The sequence below is a fragment of the Microtus oregoni genome, unplaced genomic scaffold (genome assembly GCF_018167655.1).
Source record: "Microtus oregoni isolate MIOR12 unplaced genomic scaffold, Mior012 000002F_ref0000024, whole genome shotgun sequence".
Taxonomy (NCBI): domain Eukaryota; kingdom Metazoa; phylum Chordata; class Mammalia; order Rodentia; family Cricetidae; genus Microtus; species Microtus oregoni.
The window spans coordinates 8164143-8188729 of record NW_024543061.1 but is presented as its reverse complement, the minus strand read 5'-3'; the positions used below and the strand labels follow the sequence as shown (position 1 = coordinate 8188729).

The 24587-nt window shown below is 41.1% G+C and overlaps 1 protein-coding gene across 8 annotated transcripts in view; it reads left to right on the top strand.

The window, feature by feature from the left end:
* Nucleotides 1-24587, top strand: part of Il12rb2 (interleukin 12 receptor subunit beta 2) — a 73949-nt gene that overhangs the window by 10516 nt on the left and 38846 nt on the right. For 7 of the 8 annotated variants that reach the window (XM_041679574.1, XM_041679521.1, XM_041679556.1 and 4 more), the window contains 7 exons: nt 3754-3863; nt 5489-5773; nt 8802-8916; nt 9765-9949; nt 10295-10437; nt 14190-14340; nt 23711-23790. In XM_041679574.1, coding sequence (XP_041535508.1) covers nt 3788-3863; nt 5489-5773; nt 8802-8916; nt 9765-9949; nt 10295-10437; nt 14190-14340; nt 23711-23790 — 1035 coding nt within the window. In that variant the 5' untranslated portion in view covers nt 3754-3787. The remainder of the gene's footprint in view (nt 1-3753; nt 3864-5488; nt 5774-8801; nt 8917-9764; nt 9950-10294; nt 10438-14189; nt 14341-23710; nt 23791-24587) is intronic. The other variant, XM_041679582.1, reaches the window with a different exon arrangement.

Here is a 24587-nt window from a genome sequence, read left to right as displayed (position 1 = left end):
ATCAAATGGCTCTTGGTATTGTGCCTCTCTTTATTCCCCCCCCCCCGGCCCACTTTTGTCTCCTCCTCCCCATTTAATCCTCCTGTTCCATTCTCCCCACTCTCTCTCCAAAACTATGTATTCTATTTCCTCTTCCTTGGTAAATCCTCCCTTCCCCACTAAGTCCCTTACTAGTTACCTAACCTCTGTGGTTATATGGATTGTAGGATTCCTAGAGAAGGCTTAAAAGCCAACATTCACTTATAAGAGAACATATACTATATTTGTCTTTTGGGGCCTGGGTTACCTCACTCTGGCTGAACTCCATCCATATACCTGTGAAATTTATGCTTTTATTTCTAGCAGCTGAACAATAATTCCATTGTGTAAATGCATCACATTCTCTTTATTCATTCACCAGTTAATGGACATCTAGGCCATTTCCAATATGTGGCTACTATGAATAGAGCAAATGGATAATCAAGTGTCTCTGTAATAGGATGTAGAGTCCTTTAGATATAGACCCGAGAGTAGTATAGTTGGATCTAGATCTATTCCTAGCTTCTTGGGATATAGTGTTTGTTCAAGTTTGCACTCATACTGAAAATGGATAAGTGTCCCACTTTTCCGATGTCCTCACCAACATGAGCTGTGTTATGGGAATATTTCAATTGATAGTCTCACTTTCCAAATAACCTAGCCTGCATCAAATCAACATAAACTAACAAGGACAACTGACCCTAGTCAACTTCGTAAATGAACACATTACTGCTCAACCATAACTTTCCCTCTCTTGCTCATCCTGATTACCTCAATATCCATATTACAGTATAAAACTTTAAAAATCTCAACAGTTTTTAAAATTTTAAACACTTAAAAGCTAAGTCTCTTTAAAATATCCAAGCTCTCTGTAAAATTCCAAAGTCTCTTTATTGTAGGCACCTGTCAAATCAAAAATAACTTTAATACTTTCTTACTCCGAGGGAAAAATCAGGGCACAGTTAAAATCATATCAAAGCAAAACCAAAATCCAACAATGTCAAATGCTATGACTCACGACTTCCAGACTCTCAACGACTTGCCACAGCACACACTGTGCCCTATCCACTCAGGCCAACTTCACACAGAGCCCTTGCTGTCCATGGTCATTATCCCATGGTACTAGCATCTGCACTGAAACTGGGCTGCACCTTCACCAACAGCCTCTTCAGGGACTCTGGTTCTGCATATGTGTCAAGCCTCGACTTCTCTCCATGACCCATTCAATCTTAGGACTTCGATTACAACTGAGACTTTTACCTTCACTAATGAACTCTCCTGCCTCTCTTCAGGAATTCCTGCCCTGCCACACAGTGACAGGCCTCCGCTGCTCACTGTGACCCCTTCATGCCTTCAAAACCAGTACCACCTGAGTGACTCATATATATTACCACGTTTGGCTGCAAGCATGAGATGTAGCCTTGGACCCTCTGGACCACAGCTTCTGTGTGCTGTCCATGAGGAAATACTCCCAGAAGACTTCACCTAAATGATGTTGGCCTGTTCTTAATCACAGCTGATTGTACCAATTGTACCAACAAAGCAAAGGTTTTTACCTTACTGTTGTTGGTTGTTTTTTACTCTTGGTCTCTTTGGAGGGCTGTCATCCAGCTTCCAAAGAAATTACACAAATCTTATTTTTTTCTTATGAATGCTCAGTCTTAGCTTAACTTAGAAAGCTTCCAAATTTAAATTATCCCATCTATGTTTTGCCTCTTGGCTTTTACCTTTCTCTATTTCTGTATGTCTTTTCTTTCTTCTTATTCTGTGACTGGCTGTGTAGCTGGGTGGCTGGCCCCTTCCTTCCTCCTCTCCTCCTTTTCGTGTTCCTTGATCTTGCTTCCCTCTTCCCAGATTTCTCCTTCTATTTATTCTCTCTGACTGCCAGCCCTGCCTATCTTTCTCCTACCTAGCTATTGGCCATTCATCTCCTCAGGTATTGTAGACAGACAAGGTAACACAGCTTTCACAGTACTAAACAAATACAACACATCTTTGCATCATTAAACAAGTGTTCCACAGAAAAAATAAATGTAGCACATCTTTAACTAATATTCTACAGCACCTTACCGGTTATTGATTCAAAATATCACTCAAACAACACTGACAGAGCCTTTGTTCCCTCTAAAATTTCACAAGCTAGATCATTACCTTCTACACTGCTTTCATGTTTATCTTTTTAGTTCCCACAATAGTTGACTAAGCTCTAGATGCTCAATGACTTTTCCGGTCCAAAGTCCTAAAGTACTTCCACAATCCTCCCCATAACAAGAGGGTCAGATCTCTCAGAGCAATAGCCTATTTCTCTTTACAATTTCTATCTACGACTGTGATAAAATACCATGACTAAAAGCAATTTGGAGAAGGAAGGGTTTATTTCACCTTACGCATGTACATCAGAGTACATCATTGAAAAAAGCTATGACCGAAAATGGAACAGGAACCATGAAAGTATATTGTTTGCTGGCTTTCTCCACTTGGTTTACTCGATCTATTTTCTTACAGAACCCAGAACCACCTGCCCAGAAGTGGGTCTGCTCCCAGTGAGCTGAGACCACCTGTACCAATCATTAACTAAGAAAATGCCCCCATAGAGTTACCTACAGACAGATCTTAAGGTGGGGGCATTTTCTCAATTGAGAGTCCTTCCCTCAAATGACTCTACTTTATGTCAAGTTGACATAAAACTTACCAAGACAAAAAACAAAACTATGTCCTGTTGTAATTTTGAGACAGGGGTTTGTCCAAGATGGCTTCACACCTACAAGACACCTGCCTCAGGCTCCAGAGTGCTGGGCTTGCACATTTGTGCCACCATATTCATTACAAAATTGACCTTGCGGCTCAGTCATGTCTTTCCAGTGTTTGTAGCATTGCTGGCTAATGTTCTATGACAGTGTATTTTAACCTTTTCACTACAATAATGAAAACCCATAAAGATGCCAATCAGTGTATAGCAAAAATAATCAGAATAAGATAGAATTCAGTGTTCATGCTACCACACCAGTGGGAGCCATTTTTTAATCTACTGTTTTCAGAGCTACAATGAGATTAGAAAATCTCCACCAATCAAGAGGTCTGTTTATTGTGATGACATAGCCTTTTTAAGAGGAAAAACAAGTTTTATGCGTGGTAGAGTATAGACAGGTTATGTAATTTTATATGGTCACAATATTTAAACCCAGTTTTAAATGACTTCAAAGTTTGTTTTGTTCATGTCCCCTCAAAACCCACGTGTTTAAACGTTAATCCCCAATGGTTGAGGAGATGGAACCTTTGAAAGGTGATCCTATCCTAGAGCTCAGCACATATGTATGGGATAGTGCTCCAGCTGCCTTGCTGGAAAAGCAAGTCCAGAGTGCCATCTGTGAACTGAGAAGCAGGTTCTCCCAAGACATTGAAGTGTCTGCCCTCTTGATGTTCAACTTTCTGTTGCTCCCAGCATCATGCTAGAGCTGTTGAAGCAGCCTGAAGAGAATGAGATACCCAACCCCTTCTCATCTCTGCCCGTTATACCTTAAACTTGCACTTAATGGCCCATCATTGAAAGAAATTATGGTAGAAGCAAGGTGGTTCATTGAGATGGGAGGGGAAGGTAGCTATGATTCTTCAGTTTCCTAAGTTTACAGGCTTAACAACATGGGGAAACAGTAGTACTTGAATTGTTCTGGAAAGTGGTAGTTTTGGCATTTTCTGAATGTACTTAACATGAATGAATTTGTCTTCTTTTGTAAGGAGAACTCGAGTTGCATTCTGGAGTTGACTGCTCATGGCACGCACTCTTAGAGGATTCTTGTTGGGACTGAATTTTTTATTCGTGTGGCTGTTGATTAAAGCAGATATAGGTAAGAGATTTCTGTAATCTTGTCTGTAGAAGGAATTGTAGTTTAAATTCTCAGGTACAAATGAACCATGTATTGTGGTAAGTGTTCTAAAGTGAATTTTGTAGTCAGTCTTTTAACATTTAATGGATAAGTTTGGCTCTGTAGTATTGTCTTATTTATTTTAATAATTAACATTGGATATAATCATATATTTACTCTTGAGAAACTGGCTAAGAAACCTGAAGCATAATGGAATGCATTTTAGAACCAGAAAGATGTTTCAGCAAGTAAAGGCACTTGCTTTGCAAACCTGACCACTTGAGTTTGACCCTTTGAGCCCACACCCTGGCCTCAACTGTGTACTGTGGCCCATGTTCACACACACACATAAATGATAAAATAAAAAGTTAGAGTGTACTTTAGCAAGAGTATTCATGGTTGAATTCAGCTATCATACGAATATGATACATACATATGCATGTGTGTACATTTTCCTGGCTTCTTGAGTAAGAGTTTGATTTGGGCTTTCTGGCCCATTACAATGAAGAACCAAAGAAATCAAGACCAGACATAGAATAAAACTAAGAGAGGGAAAGAGATTCCATTTAGTTTTGAAAATAAAAATGAGTGTTTTCTTTGAAAGGATTGTTCAGTATTTCATTTACTTAAGGTAAATAATAACTTCACTAATTCCTCTTTTATGCATATTGATCGTATCACAGAATTATCCCCAAAGATGATTTCACAGGGGGATTTACATCACATCTGAAATTGAGAATGCATCTCTATTTTGTAGTTCTTTTTACTGAAGTGTGTCAGTGGAATGCTTTTGGGAGTGAGTTAAATGGGAGTTCAAGGTGACATTGATGATAGTAACTAAGCCATAAGAGTCACCCAAAAAGAGGAACATAGATGTCATTTACTTCAACCGTATTACCCAGGGGCCTACAGCTTAAAGAAATATCAAAATGCAGGTTATTGGACCCACTTTCCTTTGTTTTTTTGTTTGATTCTTTGCTACATTTTCTGACTTTGTAGCCTGGTCTGACCAATAATTCATGATGCTCCATCTTAGCCTCCCAAGTACTGGGATCACAAAACCACATATTTGAATATTTTATCTTTATTATAAAATGATATTACAAGGTATGCTCATTTAATACGACTGATATATTAAGAGAAGAAATTATTTCTACATATGTCCCTAAAGTCTTGTAAGATTGTCTTTGTTTTTCTTAATATAATTACTAAAATAAGCATTTCAAATTACAAAGGCGACGGGAATTATGTAATTTATCCAGCGAAGAAGTGGTCTGGTGTGAAATCTGAATGTGGAAAAGTCACCTGAGAGAGTTTAGAACTGCATTCCAGAATGTTCTTTCAATGCTGTTTTCTTGCTAGTTTCCTCTTGTTATGTCTATAGCGTGGATATTTTGATAAGAACATACATTTAATTTAAACACATTTTAGTATGACTATCTTCTAATTCTCCAGCATTGCCAATGCTGCTGGAGCAATGTAGGTTATTAACAGTTCCGTGGTCTGATGAGTTTTAATTTCTCCCTACTATGGGGATTGAACAAACTCTCCATCTTGAAATGGATGTCTTCCTTCTAGCTGACTTTTGCCTTTGTCTCTTCCTGCAGATCCCTGCAAGCGAGGCACAGTGACTGTCAAGCCTTCCCCTGTGATTCCACTTGGGTCAGCTGTCAATATTTCCTGCTCTTTGAATCCCAAGCACCGCTGTTGGAATCATCCTGGTTCTAAATTAGTCCTCTCAAAGTCTAGCGAAGAAGTCCATTCCCACAATGGTCGCTCCTCCACTATTCAAGTCTCCAACCTTTCCCTTGGTAGTACCATATTTGTCTGCCGGGTATACTGTCCTCAAACTAGTCAGTCCTATGTGTGTGGAGAAGAGATCTCAGTTGGTGGTGAGCATTCCTTTCTGAACTCTTATGAAGTGGTTAGTGTGTGTGTGTGTGTGTGTGTGTGTCTATGTGTGTGTGTGTTTGTGTCTGTGTGTCTATATATTTCTGTGTGTCTGTATCTGTGTGTATCTGTGTATCTCTGTATGTCTATGTGTGTGTCTTTGTGTTTGTGTGTGTGTGTGTGTCTATATATCTCTCTGTGTCTGTGTGTATCTGTGTATCTCTGTATGGCTATGTGTGTGTCTGTGTGTGTCTTTGTGTTTGGGGGGGGGGTGTTTGACATGAGATAAATAGAAACCCGAACACCAGACAGATTTTTTTTTTTTTTTTTTTTTTTTTTTGGTTTTTCAAGACAGGGTTTCTCTGTGGCTTTGGAGCCTGTCCTGGAACTAGCTCTGTAGACCAGGCTGGTCTCGAACTCACAGAGATCCGCCTGCCTCTGCCTCCCGAGTGCTGGGATTAAAGGCGTGCGCCACCATCACCCGGCTCACCAGACAGATTTTTATGTTCTCCCAAAACATTAAGTATTTTATTGTGAGACCAGCCTGAGAATCCCGATGTAAGAAGTCTAGAAATCAACAGGATTAGGATCTTGTTTTTTTTTGTTGTTGTTGTTTTTTTTTTTTTTTTTTTTTTTTTTGGTTTTTCGAGGATCTTATTTAGGAACTCGCAGTCTCTCTCCACCACTTGTCCTTCACTCTCTCTTTCTCCCAGTTCTTCTCTTTCTTCCTTTCCTCTTTCTCTGACCATTGGGATAATTTGCTTACTCTCTGTGCGTGGCTCTTTACAGCTAGTTTGCCACACCCTCTTGGTTTAGGAAAACTGGCTCAAAGCTACAAGTTCCTAAAGTGATGGAAGAGTGTCTCTTCCAGCTCTTACATCCCAGACCAGCAGCACCTCCTCTCCCTTCACTTAGTGCCCAGCAAGTAGTTCTTCCATCTCCACCCACCCATGAAGAGTGACGATCACACGCAGAGAGGCTAGCAGGAAACTGCCACCATACTTAGGGACCTTTCCTGGAATTATGCCCAGCACAAAGCTCATAGGCTAATACTTCAAGAAAGGAGCTGAGAGTGAGAAACAAAGCTAGGAAATACAGTTAATGTATCCTTTAGTACTGGGATAGCTCTAGAAAAGTGTCATTAATTTCACCATTATGCAAACAGCATAAAGTATACGTAAGCTTAAATGGCATCTCCGGATGACAACATCTCACAGGACCGCTGTTACAGACTGACACCATTGTGTGTACATGATGGTATGGTGTGGTGATGTTACTAAGCTGGCAATAGCCTTCACGGAAAATACTGATGACAGTTTGACCACTTGAGGACATTTCCAGGAAAAGCATAAGGAAATATGATAGCAAGAAAAGGGGAAAGCCTTTACCTAGTTCCCCTTTAGTCCAAGTTTAGCCCATAGGATCTCTTTTATTTTACTGGCTTGCATAGTTGGTCCCTCCAGGCAACTGCTAAGAGGAAAGAACTAGAACATCACAACTGGCCTCTGCTGAATGAGCACAGGGGAGGCAGCAGACTCCTGACTTACAGTTTCTAGCCAGAAGCCCACAGCTTCTCAGGTCCAGCTTGGCAAGTTGCTGAACATGGTTGAACCCTGGATGATTTCATGGCCCTTTTTAGCCTCCATAATGGAGGTACATATGCCTAAATACAAGTACGTAAGGAAATGCTTATTATTGTAGCAAAATTAATAATTTGTTATTTTATTAAATGGAACCACAAGAGCTATATATTTTTATAGGCAGTCAATAGACAGAACTAAATACTGAGATGTTATCTTGTCCGAGGCCCCACGAAGATATGTGTACATATCTGTGGTGGATACTAGCAAAAAAATTGTATTTCTCCATCAGTTTTGACTTTGGAAGAAATGGCGAAAATTTTGCAGTATGCATTTTTTGTCTTGCCAAAGGCACATCTGTCTGCATCAGAATCTCAGTACTGTATTAGAATGGGATGGTTACTCAACTAAGTGTTTTCTCAAAACCCTCCATTAATTCTGTTCTTCAAAGGATCTGGGTTCAATTCCCAGTACCCACCTGGAGGTTCATAACCATCTGTAACTCCAGTTCCAGAGAAGTTGACACTTTCTTCTGCATTCTGTGGGCACCAGGACAAGAAATGGTGCCTACATACACATACAGTCAAAACACCCATACACACTTTAAAAATATATTGTTTGAAAATAGACAGACCCCTTGCCTTGTATACCTTTGTTTTGACAGCTATGCCTATGCCTGGTCAATGGAAGCTATAAATATCTGTATGCATAAGAAGTAATCTATACCTGCTCATAAGGTACTCCGAGCGATACAGTGCCTTGGCAGTGCATGGAGACAGAGTCAACTGTTTGTTTTTGTTTTTTAATTTGTCATTGGTGGTGGAGATTTGTGTTTGTTTGTTTGTTTGATTGGTTTTGTTTCTTTGTTAAGACAGGGTCAAACTATGTAGCTCTGACTGTCCTTGAATTTACAATCCTCCTGCGTCAGTCTCCTGAGTGAGGGAATTATAGGTTGGTACCACCATACCTGGCTTAAAACTTCTTATAGTGAGTAGAATTCCTCTGGCATTGTGGAATAATAGATATTTGTCTTTCCAGGGGAAAAAAGGTAGAATTATGACTTGCCAGCCACACCTGAACCGGAGCACTGATTCTGCCCTTCATAGTTTTGTAGTCTGGGGCAGATGTTTTGCCTAAGACTTTGTTTCTTCTTTGATCACGTAAAAAATAATCTTACCTACTTTATGGAGTGATCTGGCTAAGAACTGCATATAAGACACTTGGCACCAGGCTTAGGCTAAAGGATGTGATCAATATTCATCACTATTGCTTTAATTATTAAAGAAAATCCATGCCTCAGGAGCAAATCTGAGCATGTTAGAAAATGACTTCATCTAGATTTGTGGGGCATGTGGAAGTTATTATCAATATACTGCAAACAATAACAGTGTGATCTTGGTATCACCTTCAGACTATTCCAAACACCAAGTCTTGCTCTTCCTTTGTAAAGTTGCTCCAGAGCCACCTCGAAACCTATCATGCCTCCAGGAAGGAGAACGTGGGACTGTGGTCTGTACCTGGGACCCTGGACTAGATACCCATCTGAAAACCTACTACACTTTACAGTGAGTAAGAGGCTACATGGCTGTTTTGTGTGTATTCTGTCTTACAGCAGTATCAAATGGTTTATTAGATGCTAAGGAGAAACAGCAATAGATCCCTCACCAAGAATTTAATTACCATTTCCAGTGTCTGTCCCTGAGAACTGCTCCAGTCCCTTGAACTGTGAGGGCTGATATCTTAGTTCTACATTCTCATTTAAAGTTTTCTTTGGGTCATCCAAGATCTCAGTTAAGATAGTCTCCCTGGGTTAAGCTGGCTGTGTAAAACCCCATCTCCTTTGTAGTCTCACACTTTGGGGCATCGTGATATATAAATGGACTCCTCCTTGGAGGAATTACATTTTAAAATACAGTTGGCTGGTGTGAGAGTCCACAAGAAGAGGGGATATGGGGGGCCGCCCTTTTTGGAATATATCCCATAATCCCATCACAGGTACAACTGTGCCTAGGTGAACAGAAAATCGAAAAGACAGCCGGACCAGGATGGAGTTTTCCTACCTCTGGACTGTGAGCTCACACCATACTTCCATTGAATGGAGATCAGATGTTCAAAGATTCTTTGGATAAGCATTAGAACTTCCCTGAAAAGACAAGATAACAGCCAGGGTTTGGGAAATTAAAAAGTATTAACCAAAAGCCCTCTATATGGACATTCATTTCAAAAGACTTCAGTTGTACCAAAAAGGGAGTAAGGAGGAGATATAGTCCTATAAATGAGAACAGGATTCAAGTATCCCCACAGAATATCCCCTAGTAATAAGACCAGCCTTAAAATGTGTCTGGAATTTTGTAGTGACTGTAGGAAGCAGCATGTAAAGTATATTACTAAACACAGTTTGCTTGGGTTACAGGTTAACTGGACCAAACAATGTGACCTGTCAGGACCAAGGCAGTTGTCGGAATTGTAACCGCTTGAGTCTTGGGATCAGTCTAACGTCTCATTTAGCTGAATCCAAGTTCACAGTCAGTGTCACTGCCAAAAATCAGCTTGGAAACTCTTCTTCATTTCCATTTACGTTCACGTTCTTGGACATAGGTAAATTTGCTTGCAATTTTCCAGGTGTCATTAACTGGCACATGAAGATTTGTTTAAAACTCACTGAAGTCTTCTATGTGTAGCTATTTTAAAGGAGACAAGAGCTGATGGAAAGTAACAATAGGTACAAAGTTTGAGGCTATTGTGTTGCATGTCATTGGCACATTGGTCTTCTTTAAATCTAGTAAATGCTGTCCACAAATTAACTATCTGGTAAAGATGAGGTTGGGTTAAGAGCAGTTATTTCAAATAGCTGAGAAATGAAACCAACATTCATGTCAGTACTTAAAGCAATCACTGATCATAAAGCCTGACTGGTACATTTTTGTTTGTCTTGGTTACTAGTGAGGCCTCTTCCTCCGTGGGACATCAGAATCGATTTTCTAAATGCTTCTGAAAGCAGATGTATCGTGCAATGGAAAGACGAGGGGCAAGTGGTGCTCAATCGACTCAGATACCGGCCTTCTAACAGCATGTCCTGGAATATGGTAATAGTCTTTAGAGGAATGGCAGAAAATCAGTAAGGGCTCTTGCCATTGATGCACAGATTCATCTTACTATGTCAACAAATTAGGGAGCTTAAGAACTTTCAGCCTAGAAACACACATTGAAATTCCATCAGAAAATTGTATATACCTCTGTCTACATTTTAGAATTTTTGTGTGTACAAGTATTTCCCTTCTCCTAAGAGGCAAGAAGAGAGCATCAGATTCCCTGAGGCCAGAGTCACAGACTGTTCTGAGCAACCGTATGGTTGCTGGAAACCAAAATCTGGTCCCAGCAAAGGCAGAACATGCTCTTAATTACTGAGCCATCTCTCTGTTTATTAAGAAATATTGGAGGGGCCGGAGAGATGGCTTAGTGGTTGAGAACATTGGCTGCTCTTTCAGAGGACTGTGGTTCAATTCCCAGCAACCAAATGGCAGCTCACAACTGTGTGTAACACCCTCACACAGACATATATGCAGGCAAAACACCAGTGCACATAAAATAAAAATAAGTCATTAAAAATTGATAAATTCTGAGGAAGAAGAAGAAGAAGGCAGCGGCGGCGGCGGAGAAGGAGGAGGAGGAGGAGGAGGAGGAGGAGGAGGAGGAGGAGGAGGAGGAGGAGGAAGGAAGGAAGGAAGGAAGGAAGGAAAGAAGGCCAGGCAGTGGTGGTACACACCTTTAATCCCAGTACTTAGGAGGCAGAGAAAAGCAGATCTCTGAGTTTGAGGAAAGACTGGTCTTCAGAGTGAGTTCCAGGACAGCCAGAGCTGTTACACAGAGCTTGAAAAAAAGAAAAAAGAAGAAAAGAAAGTCTGGGGTAGAAGAAATGGGTCAGTAGGTAGAGTGAGGGCTGATTTTGGATCCTCAGAACCCTCACTCACTAAAGAGAGGGTCATGGCAGCATACGCGTGTGATCCCAGCACTGACAGACTGGAGGATCTCTGGAGGGCACTGGTCAGCTAGTGCGATCAGTCAGCAAGAACACCAGGTTTAATGAGAAACTTTACTCAAAAAAAAAAAAAAACAGTAGAGAAGCAATTGAGGAAGACACCTAACATTGACCTGACCTATGGTCTCACATGCAAAGACGTGTGTGCCCCACACACATGCATACACATGAACAAGTACACACACATACACTCATACACACACACACACACAAAGACAAGAAATATCTTGATCCCCTGGTACTGAATTTTATCTCCAATGTTTAGTTTTATTTATTTGTGTGGTGTGGGGGAGGGGCTGGTTCCCCCAAATCTTGGGGATCAAATCAAATGTCAGACTTTCAGCAAACCCCTTTACCCATCAAGCAATCTCATGATATCCTTAGAGTCTTTAAACAGCAGGTTTGGTTGGTTAGTTGGTTGGTTGTTTTTAGAGTGCTGATAATTGAACCCAAGGCCTTGCCTGTATCAGGCAGATGTTCTGCCATTGTGCTACTTCCAAACTCTTAAATTTTATTTTACTGTTTTGTGTGTGTGTGTGTGTGTGTGTGTGTGTGTGTGTGTGTGTGTACACGCGCACGCACGTGTGTGTAAGTGCAGGTACATGTGTGCCACAGAGGACATGTGAAGGTCAGAGAACAACTTTGGGGAGTCAGTCCTCCCCTCCCACTCTGAGTTCTGAGTGTCGAACTCAGGTTATAAGGTTTGCACAGCAAGCACCTTTACCTGCTGAGTGATTTCACAGGCTCCGATTCTGAGGAGTTTAAGCCATGGGCTTTCATAAACCTATTTGTAATAAATATTTTGTTGCTCCTTATTTTTCCTTCCCCTTCTTTTTTCTTTTTTAACATTAAAAATATTTTTGGAAAGAGGTATTAGAGTATGTACTCAAAGGCTTATGCAGAACTAGATCTTCTCAAGGAAAAGACTGCCGTTTGATACATTAGGACTACACTGTATGTGTGGGGGTGTTGGGAGCGCGCATGTGTCATGGCATGCATGTGGCAGTCAGAGATGCCAGTCCCCACTTTTCAATTACACCTTACTTGAGACAGGGTGTGTTTGTTGTTCCCATATGTACACACAGCTTGTAGCATTCTCCTGCCTCCTGCACCACCTCACTGTCCAAGCCTCGGATTCCAAATGCCTGTGCTTAGACTTACACCTGTCCTGGAGATTTGACTCAGGCCCTCACATTTGATCAACAAGAACTTTACCCACTGAGCTGTTTTCCCAGCTTGGTGCTACCACTTTTTATGATAAAAAAAAAAATGTAGAAGTATGGTTCCTTCCAGAATTTTTGTAAAGTATAGCGGCGTGTGATAATAGAAAAGGATTGGCTCTACACACTGAAATTCAAGAGAGCATGACTAACATTTTTTCCTGAAACCAGTTTTATGTCTATGATAATGCACTCATCATATGCTAATTATATATGATGTAGAGATTTCTCCACACGGCATTAAGAACTGACAGATTTTTGGGCTAGTGTGAAAGTACATACCTATAACCCCTGTGCTCTGAAGGCTGAGAGAGAGGATAGAATCCCAGACCGGCCTGTGCTGTGTCCTGTGTGTGTCGGTTATCCATGGGAGCCAGAAGAGGGAGGATCCTGTGAGACTGGAGTTACAGACAGTTGTGAGTCACCGTGTGGGTAAGTGCAAATCAAACCTTGGTCATCTGGAAGAGTAGCAAAGGCTCTTAACCATATCTCCAGCCTCCAATAGATCTCTAGAGTATTTTTTAAAGAGAAACTATTATATTAGGTTAACATCTCAAATTCAGTAATAATTCAGCATTATTCATTCTCATTAAATGGTAGATCTGGAGAATTTAAAAGGTCATCTTATCTAGATTGCCCTTTCAAGTTGAAATGTTCTGTATCAGGCTGGGGAAAGGCCTCAACAACAGAGGGCCTGGCTTTAGTTCCTAGAACCCATGCTGGGTGACTGAAAACTGCTTGTGATACCAGTTCCAAGGGATCTGATGCCCTCATCTGACTGGCCTCCTTGGACCTCCTGCACAGGCATGGTGCACAGGCACACGTATACATAAATAAAGCAATCTTTTCAAAAGTCGTTGTATTATCCTTTCTATATATGAGCTTTGAACATGCTGAAGACATACTATACCACCAAACTACTTCTTCTTTGCATTCATTTGCTACGAATAGGTATCTTAAAACCCTTGTGAGTTCTGCTATTCGTTCTGTTCTACATGACTGCCTTCATGAGTAAGAACATGTGTTTGTCACTAGAGCCAGTGGTGGGTAGAGAGGAAGGAAGAGATTGTTTGAGTAAAGGAGTGACATCAGGCTCACCCTTAGCACATTTACACTTGAAACAACTGAAGTAACATATGCTGTACTTCAGAGTGGTCAGTAGAGTGTGAAAATGTTTACTATTTTCAGGTTGTTATTGTTGTTGGTTTTTGGTAATGTGTGTGGTTGTTCTGCATGATTTATTATTTCTGTGTTCATGTGCATGTTTGGTGCCTGCAGAGGCCAGCACAGGGCATCTGATTGAATCCCCAAGAACTGGAGTTATAGATGGTTGTGCACCACAGCCATGTTGAGTCCTGGCAATAGAACCCAGGTCCTCTGCAAGAGCAGCCAGTGCTCTTAACCTCTGAGCCATCTGTCCAGGCTCAATGCATACTATTCTGTGGGAGATGGGTCTTATCTCCTTTCTTAGGCCATTGCATACCCTCTGCCTGTACTGAACTGTCACACAATACACAGTCCACTCCATAAGAATACAGAAGTGTGGTATCTCAGTAAAACACATCTCTTCTGATTTAAGGTTAATGCTATAAATGCCAAGGGAAGATACAGCCTACAGCATCTGAAGCCGTTTACAGAATATCAATTTCAGATTTCGTCTAAGCTGTATCTTTCTAAAGGAAGCTGGAGCAATTGGAGTAAGATACTGACAACACGAACACCAGAGGAAGGTAGGCATCCAGCCAAAACGGGGGGGAGGGGTCAGGAAGAGGAGAACAGGAAAAGGCAAAGCCTTCCCTGGAGTAGACTCTTTCAGTGCATGGTGTACAGAAACCACCCGAGAAGGCAAGTTTATGATGCTAAGAAGCTTAACAGGAGACCAACCTGCCCCTGTCTGCCATCAGTCAAGCCACTGTCTTATTGCCATCTAGTGAAATGTGTGCTTTTTTTCTCTTACTTTTTCAGTACCTCTTATTCCCCAAAGCTGTAGCCAGTAATTAACCTCATTTCTTTGATATATTTTATCGCTTTAGTTCTTTGAAAATTAGAAATGATAATTTAGAAATTATAAACCATACTAAAAGTTTGAAAGAATTTCTGAAAAGAGTATCCTAAAATAAAAGGAATGTCTAACAATCCTCCTTCCTCTACTGTTGCATGGCACTTCGGCACTATCCTGCTCAAGGGAGCCCCGTTGGACCAGGACCAAGAGCAGCATAACAAGTTCAACTTTTTAATCTAATAAATGGGCTTTTCCTTTTGATAATTATTAAGAAATTAATTTCACAGAAATATAAGCCAACATTTTATTCAAACACAAGTCCTTATATAATCTTTTTGTCGTATTAACAAACTGTTTCTTCATTTTATAAGTTCTCAAAGAGTTTTGTGTAATATGTTTTGATCGTATCCATTCTGTCCCCAGCTGCTACCACATTCATAACTAATCCACACAATTATGTCTTCTTTTTTCCTGTTGTTTGTTTTAAAAACCCATAAAGTTCAATTTGTGCTGCCCATATACTCTAGGGTGTGTGGTCTTCACTGGAGGGTGGCCAACCTACTACGAGCTACACACCTTTAAAGAAAACTCTCTCTCTCCCAGCAGTTACCACTTACCAACAGCTTCTCAGCAGGAGGTGGGGCTTCATGCTCCCTCCCCTCTCCATGCAGGGGGCATGGACAAACACTTTGTCCTTTGTCCTTGTGAGCTTGTGGAGTTCTTGTGTGTGCTGTCTCAACTCCTATGAATTCTGAAGTGCAGCTGCCCTGCTGGTTCTAGAAAACCCTTCCCAATAGTAACAACCCTTTGAATTCACAAGAAACCTGTTTCGTATTGTTTCCATTTTGAGCAGTGACATAGTATAGAACGTTTCATATTGTGGGGTATTCACTAGAGAAGACTGCTAGAACATGGGTTTAAGCAGAGGGAAAATCTTTATTAACTGCCCAGCAACTACACTGCATGTTCGGGATCCCAATGTAGTTCTGAGACTTTCACGCGCACACACAAGCACACACACACACACACACACACACACATACACATACATACACACACACACGTACTTCAGTTAACAAGAACAGTTAGACAGGAGAAGAACTACAGAATCTAAAAAGCAAGGTTAGTACATTTTGAGACTTTCTCAGAACTAGATGGATTTGATTTAGTTTTAGCAGGTGGTACTGTCTACTTGCTGAATTTTAAAACCTGAATGGTATTTTCATCATAGAGTCAGTTATGCTAAGGTCTGGGCTGGGGTCCTGTTCCGATACTTTATGTAAATTTAAATAAAAAAATTACAGGAATATAATCAATTGTTTATTACTACCTAGATTTTTGTGAGACAATTTTTTTTTAATTTCATTTTACATTCCAACCACAGTTCTCCCTTCCACCCCTCCTCCCACCCCTACCTCTCACCCCTACTTCCCCCACATCCCATCCCCCTCCACTCCTTCCAAAGGATAAGGTTTCCCATGGGTCAACAAAGCCTGGCATATTAAATTGAGGCAGGTCCAAGCCTGTTGTAATAGGAGCCGCGGGGCTGCGTCCCCAGCACCCCGGCTGCCTGCTAGCTTATGCCAGAAAATAATTACACGGACACTGTATTCTTTTAAACACTGTTTGGCCCATTATATCTAGCCTCTTCTCGGCTAACTCTCACACCTGGACTAGCCCATTTCTAATAATGTGTGTAGCACCCCAAGGTGCGCATACCGGGAAGATTCTAGCTTACATCCATCCTGGGTCGGAGTTCATTGCGTCTGCCCGGGAGAGGGGAGCATGGTCTCTGAGCTCACTTCCTCTTCCTCCCAGCATTCTGTTCTGTTTACTCCACCCACCTATGTTCTAAGCTATGAGGCCAAGCAGTTTCTTTATTACTTAACCAATGAAATCAACAGATTGATATATGACACTCCCACACCACAAGCCTGTCCCCACTGCATCAAATCTGAGCATGGCATCCACCATAGGGAATGGGCTCCAAAAAGCTAGCTCATGCACCAGGAATAGATCCTAGTTCCACTGCCAGGAGCGCCTCAGATAGGCCAAGCAACACAACTGGTAAGACAAATTGACTGGCTGACTTGGAACTCACTATGTATACCTGAATGGGTTTGAGCTCACAGAGCTCTGCCTGCTTCTGCTTCCCAAGTACTGGGATTAAAAATCTGCACTTTCACGCCCAGCTGGAGTTTTTGTAATGCTCATATGAACATCTAAATGGTTATTTGCAAAGGTGGGAATCTGCATATGAGAAGCAGCCTTGTATGATTGGGCTGCTGTCTTTGAGCTTTTAATAGTTGGGGGTTTTGTTGGTTTTGTTTGTTTGTTTTGAGACAGGGTCACCTATATAGTTCTCTTTAGTCTGGAACTCAATATGTAGACCAGGCTGACCCTGAACTCAAAGACCACACCCCTGCCTCTGCCTCCTGAGCACTGGTATTAAAGGCATGCACCACCACCCCCAGTGTGAAGTAATATTTTTTAAATACCTCGTGGATTATATATTTGTTTGCACAATGCAGATAAGATTTTTTAAATGGGTCAAATTTAATATTCAAATCCAAAATAGTATATGGGTCTAGACATCTGTAAACTACATTATTACATCACGTGGGTCCGAGCTATAAACTACAGAAACATGAAGCTTATGAATCCTTGTCATTTATACACAGATTAATGACTTACTGAGAAAAGTAAGTTATTATTAGTTATCAAAAAGAATTTTCTTTTATTTTTTTAGTACTTACCTGATAAACTCAAACTTCTCTAAGGCAAGCTATAAACTCTAACATGCGGTGAATAAGTTGCCAGTCACCATGAGGCTGCTGTGTTCAGAGCAGAGCAGGCACCCAGAGATCTGAGGCATGGCTTACCTCAGCCTGTAGGCTTCCTTTCAATGTTTGCACCTTGCTTCTCCGGTTTGATCTTTTTGTGGGTTGTCCTGTGCTCCTGCTCTTACTTTAAGCTCTGTGGTTTACACCCCTTACCACACTCTCTGTCATCAGTTTCTTTTTGAAACACCAACTGATGTAAACCTAAACGTGTGAAAACTTTTTTAACACTTCTTCCTTTTAACCCTTTGAAGTGTCTAGTCGTACGTAACTGGCTTCACTCTCTGAAACTGTGAATGGGGCTCTTTTTCTGTAGCCTCAGCTTCTAAAACCAGAGAGGAGCATGGTGTCCCCTGGTGGTCCAGGTGTGGCTGGCTGCGTCATTCCAGCTGAGTGAAGGCTCTCTCTACTGCACATAGGCCCCTTCCTTTGGTGTTAAATTTAACTTCTGTCATGGTCTTCAGAGAAATGACCACTAAGGAAAGGGAGGAGGAAGGAAGCCTATGCCACCTTCTGAAAAACAGACTCTAATTCAGCATCGATCAAAAGCTGTCTCGATTCTGGGGACTTTAAGCCATGTTTTCTTTCTAGTGAGAAAACACTCATGAATTTGAGCTCAAAAGTATCCAGACCTGTGCACACTTAACACTCATGACACCTAGCAGAAGGCTCCCCTATAAGGAATAGGCCTTCTTTTATGTATGTGACTCTGTTTATAGGTTTGAGTGCTACTCACCTCAATTAATTTGTCAAATTAATTAAGGAGGCATGGCATGCTTATCTTCAGGACAAAAAGTGCTTCATGCCATGGTGACAACAGAGAGAAGTGAAAGACGCCCGAGAAAGAGAGAGAGAAAGAGAGAGAGGGGGGTTCATTGGCCCCTCAAATCTACTCTTCCTCACATAAAGAAGGCATTCTGAGTCCAGCACAGGAGAGGACCACTAACATTTCACTTGTATTTGTTCTGGAGTTTGTATAGAGAGCACAGCTGCAGAATGTGATTCCCAGTCTGTAATAATCTGTTAGGTGGTGGATCGTTAACAAGCAATCTAGTGAGCAATGCCTTTAAATTTGTTGCAAATATGTAATTAGCTGAAGGCACTATTGCTGTGAACAAGTTAACTGATTTTGATACTGTACACACCCAATCCTAACTACATGGTCAATGCCTGAACTATGTAATTTGTGGAATATTCATTATAGATCTTTGTTCAATATAGACACTGCATTGGGAAAAGCAGGATCTTTGGAGATAGCAAGAGCTGGCCTCAGCTCTCAGCTTAGCCAGTTTTCAGCTCTTTCTGGTCTTTGCCAACCTCCTTGTCTACAACTGTGCAGCAGATACCATTATGGGAACCTTCTATATCAGAAGAGGGCTACTGAGACCATGAACTTGGCAGTGTTACTTCGTACTTCAGAGTGGCTGGTGTCAGTTGCCTGTACTTTTTAATTCATTGTACATGGTCTATCAGATACAAGCCCCACGCTCGGTGTCTGTGTCACTCTCTCGTGTCCTGAAGAAATGAAAGCATTTCAGAATGCTTTATGGAAACTTTTGTCATCTTGTCCTTGCTGAAAGGGCAATGTTAGCCCTAGTGGGAGGAGAGAGGGAAGAAAAAGGCTTTAGGTTCAAACACACACACACACACACACACACACTCACACACACATAGAAGATGGGGTGAGGGTGAGGGGGATTAGAGAAGAGCCACAGAAAAGGTCCACTTGATGAAGAATTCAAGTTTTTCAAGTTTAATAGAGGTCATAAGCTTTTTTAAAGCCAAATCACTGCATGGTGTGAAGTTCATACAAAGATATAGGATCAAACAGACCCATGCTCAGAGCCTGACTTCCATAACTATTAATTCTAAGTTTCTTAACCATTTAGCAACTCAGTTTTCTTTCTTCTTTTAATTGATATTATTGAGCTCTACATTTTTCTCTGCTCCCCTCCCATCCTTTCCCCTCCCCTTCAACCCTCTCCCATGGTTCCCCATGCTCCCAATTTACTCAGGAGATCTTATCTTTTTCTACTTCCCATGTAGATTGGATCCATGTATGTCTCGCTTAGGGTCCTCATTGTTGCCTAGGTTCTCTGGGATTGTGATTTGTAGGCTGGTTTTCTTTGTTTTATGTCTAAAAGCCACTTAAGAGTGAGTCTATATGATATTTGTCTTTCTGGCTGGGTTACCTCACTCATTATGATGTTTTCTAGCTCCATCCATTTGCCTGCAAATTTCAAGATCTCATTTTTTTTTGTTGTGTAGTACTCCATTGTGTAAATGTACCACATTTTCTTTATCCATTCTTCAGTTGAGGGAAAGTTAAGTTGTATCCAGGTTCTGGATATGACAAACAATGATGCTATGAACATAGTTGAGCACATATCCTTGTGGCACAATTGAGCATCCTTTGGATATATACCCAAAAATGGTATTACTGGGTCTTGAGGAAGGTTGTTTCCTAATATTCTGAGAAATGATCATACTGATATCCGAAGAGACTGTACCAGCTTGCACTCCCAGCAGGAGTGTTTCCCTCACCCCACAACCTCTCCAGCATAAGTTGTCATCAGTGTTTTTGGTCTTTGCCATTCTTACAGGAGTAAAACATAGAATCAAAGAGTTGTTTCTCTGATGACTAAGGATGTTGAGCATTTTCTTAAGTGTCTTTCAGCCATTTTAATTCCTCTATTGAGAGTTTTCTGTTTATGTCTGTACTCTATTTTTCTATTGGGTTATTTGTTCTTTTGATGACCAATTTCTTGAGTTATTTGTATATTTTGGAGATCAGTCCTCTGTCTGATGTGGGGTTGGTGAAAATCATTCCCATTCTGTAGGCTGTCGTTTTGTGTTGTTGACCATGTCCTTTGCTTTTCAGAAGCTTTTCAGTTTCAAGAGGTCCCATTTATTAATTGTTTCCCTCAGTGTCTGTGCTGCTGGGGTTATATTTAGGAAGTGGTCTCCTGTCCCAGTGTATTCAAGTATACTTTCCACTTTCTCTTTTATGAGGTTCACTGTGGTTGGCTTTATGTTGAGGTCTTTGATTCATTTAGACTTGAGTTTTGTGCATGGTGATAAATATGGGTCTATTCATTCTTCTACATGTTAATATCTAGTTATGCCCTTCTTTGGAATTTGCTGCTGTGAGATTATCTATTGTCTGTGTTTTTGTGGATGTAGCCAACTTCCTTAGGTTGGTACTAGTTTTCCTTCTAGTACTTTGTGTAGGGCTGGGTTTATGGATAGGTATTGATTGATTAAATCTGGTTCTGTCATGGAATATCTTGTTTTGTTCTTTTATGGTAATTGAACATTTTTCTGGGTATGGTAGTCTGGGCTGGCATCTGTGGTCTCTTAATGTCTGCATAACACTTGACCAGGATTTTCTGGCTTTCATTGTTTCCATTGAGAAGTCAGGTGTAATTCTGATAAGTCTACCTTTATATGTTACTCGGCCTTTTTCCTTGCAGCTCTTAATATTCTTTCTTTATACTGTATGTTTAGTGTTTTAATTATTATGTGGCAAGGAGACTTTTTTTGATCCAGTCTATTTGATTTTCTGTAAGCTTCTTGTATCTTTTATAGGCATATCTTTGTTTAGGTTGGGAAAGTTTTCTTCTACAAGTTTGTTAAATATATTTTCTATGCTTTTGAATTGAACTCCTTCTCCTTCTTTTATCCCTATTATTTTTAGGTTTGATCTTTTCAGGGTGTCCCATATTTCCTGGATATTTTGTGTTAAGCTTTTGTTAGATTTAATGTTTGACAGGTGAGTCGATTTCCTCTATTGTATCTTCAGTGCTTGAGATTCTCTCTTCCATCTCTTGTATTCTGCTGTTTATGCTTGCATTTGTGGTTCCTGATCATTCCCTCATGATTTCTGTTTTTATACCCTCATGTTTTCTTTATTGTCTCTATTTCAGTTTTCAAGTCTTAAATAGTTTCTTTCATATGTTTGATTGCTTTTTTTGGTTTACTTTAAGGGATTTGTTGATGTCCTCCAATTTTTTGTTTGTCTTTTCCCCCATTTCTTTGAGGAAATTTTTCATTTCCTCTTTAAGGGCCTCAAACATTCTCCTAAAGTTATTTTTTTAGGTCATTTTCTTCTGCTTCATCTATATTTGGTTGTTCAAGTCTTGCTGTTATAGGGTCACTAGTTTTTACTGGTGTCATGTTGCTCTTTGTGGTGTTGCATGTGTTCTTACCTTGTCTACCCATCTTTTTCTCTAAATGGTGTAGTTGGGGCTGTCTGTGACTCTGGTGATCAATCTTCCAGGTGCCAGTGGATCCATGGCTCAGATAGTTGCTCCTCTTGGTGCAGTCAGGGCCAGAGTTCCAATCACCCTGTTGGTCATTCTATGTTCCTGGAGGTCACTCAGTGCTCCCAGGGTTCACTCTATAATTCCATGGGTTATTCGGGCCTGCTCCCACAAAGATTGATAGCTTGGTGCACTTTCTGCTGAAGTTGCTGCCTTGGGCCTGCTCTGGCAGAGGTCCTGGCTCAGGTCTACTCCCTCAAAGGGCCCAGACTTTCACCCAGACCTGCAGAGGTATCTTGTTCTGGCCTACACCCTCAGTGGTTGCTCCTTTGTACTTGCTCCTGTGGAGTTCACTATCTCAGGCCTACTCGGGCCTAGGTCACTGGCTCTGACCTGTTTCTGTAGATGTCCCTGGTCTGAGCTCACTCCTGTGGAGGTCCCTGGCTTGGGCCTGGTTCCACAAAGGTCTCTGGCTCTAGTCTACTCCCTCAGAGGTCCTAGGCTCATGCCGTGACTTAGTTTTCAAATGAGAAAACAGCTAAATTTGCTGACAGTTTACCCTGTGGCAACACTCTTCATCTAAATTCTCAAGACAGCCCCCATGATAAAGAGCTACCAACTTCATTTGACAGATGATGAAGCCTGCTAATGGGCCTGTTTGTTAGAGATCACACAGCAGGATTCTGTGGTAGATAGCCTAGTGCCTTGGTAATCCTTTCACAACATCTCCTGTCCCAGCAAGACATGAGGAGGAAAGGTGGTACCGAGAAGGGCCCTTGAGACAGTACTATCATGGGACTGTCCTGGTTCCTCCTTTTCCCCATTGCTAGTCTCTCCCTGGCTGTTTAGCTTTTTTTTATCCAGGTGGAAGGTGTTACTATTCTAGAAATTTTGCTCTGGTTTTTTTTTTTTTTTTATTGGATTTTCGAGACAGGGTTTCTCTGTAGCTTTTGGTTCCTGTCCTGGAACTAGCCCTTGTAGTCCAGGCTGGCCTCGAACTCACAAAGATCCACCTGCCTCTGCCTCCCGAGTGCTGGGATTAAAGGCGTGCGCCACCACCGCCCGGCTTTGTTCTGGTTAAAAGGAACTTTATTCCAGAAGGAACCCCAGTTCAGTCTCACCTCAAACACACTGTAAGTTTTCCTGTGGGGGAACCTGGGTTGGAGCGACAGCAGCTGACTTCTGTGGTTGTACTGACTGATTGTACTCCAGGCTAAAGGCAAATTTATCAAGTAGGAGAGAAAACACACACACACACACACACACACACGGCACGGGGTTGATTATTCTCTTTTTCAAGTGTGTTTGCCTTTCTCAAGTGCAGTTGTACTATATTCAACCATTGTCTTATTTATAGTTGCTGCTTATTTATTCTATTTGTTCAGCTTGTGTTTTGACATCAAATGAATAGCATTGCCTGGTCTGGTTTGTTGCTCATCCATCACAGAACAACGCTTACCACATTCCAGATACTGTATTTGCATTGTGACTCTTAGGTAAATGAGATGTGCCTTTGCTTCAAGCAGATCACACCAAATAATCACATGTCAATCTAAGATCAGGACTGGGGTAAAGATAAGGCTTGCTATTTGTACTTGTGGTTTGTGTTCTTACAGGACCTTGATTTTCTTTGTGGCCTACTTTTCCACCTTCCAATAAAAAAAAGAGAAGTAATCACACATACCTTGAGTTTTTAACTTAAATACTATGTACAAATGAAACATGAGTTAATATATTTTAAAGTTAAGTTAGGAAATAAATTTTCTTAGTACTTTTTTACTTTTTCATTTCAAAGTATCCATCTTTTTTTACTCATGTGTCAAAGGGATATTTGTCTGCTTTTAAATAAAAGAAAACAGAAAATATTAGATTATAGTGAAAAATGAAATTAGCCTATAATTCTATTTTAAGAATTGTTTATTGACTTTTAAAGATTTTTCTACTGTATATACCTGTATTTATGTGAAAATGTGCTTTTCACCCCTCCCTCCATCAGTGCCTGTTGGGACATTAGACATCTGGTACATGAAACAGAACATCAGCTCTAACAGACAACAGATCTCTCTTTTCTGGAAGGTAAGTTTTCAATTTAAAACTCAAGGACAGTGTATACTTAACTGAGTATGGGAACATTGTGGCTTCCATATGGCCCTGGAGCTCAGACAATTCCATGATACCTGACGTAATGTCATCAGCACTCTGGCCGAGTTCCCTCCTCCGAAGTTCACATCCGTGCTTTGTCCCACTTCCACGCCAGGCATTTCTGCCTCTAAACTATACCCTCTCATTTTGCCACTGTGCTTCCAAAACTGCTCAGCAGAGACTTTCTATCTAACTGAGTCATCCGGGGAGGGGGAACACAAAAGATAAGAAAATTGTGCGTGTGGATGTTTAGGAATTGTCCTCCCCACAGTTGTTCAAAGAGCAAAGGTTTTAAGAAATCCAAAATAACCTAAATGATAATGGAAAGGAGCCCCACCTCCAGCAGGAACAACAGAACAGGAGAGCCTGCCTTTCTTATGAAGAACCAAAGCTGCTCCTGGGCTGAAAGTCACCGTGACTACCTCATTTAATTCTCACACCCCAGGAGATAGACTCTAGATTGGCCTACCAGATGGAAAACCAGAGAAAGACAGTGCATGCCTAGGGTCATCCAGCCACTAGGTGGAGATGGGGACTTAAGAGCCTCCCTGAACCTTTTTGTACTGCTTGATGAGCCATCTTTGTTGAGTCAAATTCCTGTTTGAGCTCAACTATCCACACACACTGTATATGCTGCATGCCCACAGGACACGTTTCCAAGTGAAGTGTACTATATTTTACTTCTCAAAGCTCCCCCCCAACTCCCACCACCACACACACAATGTCCAGTG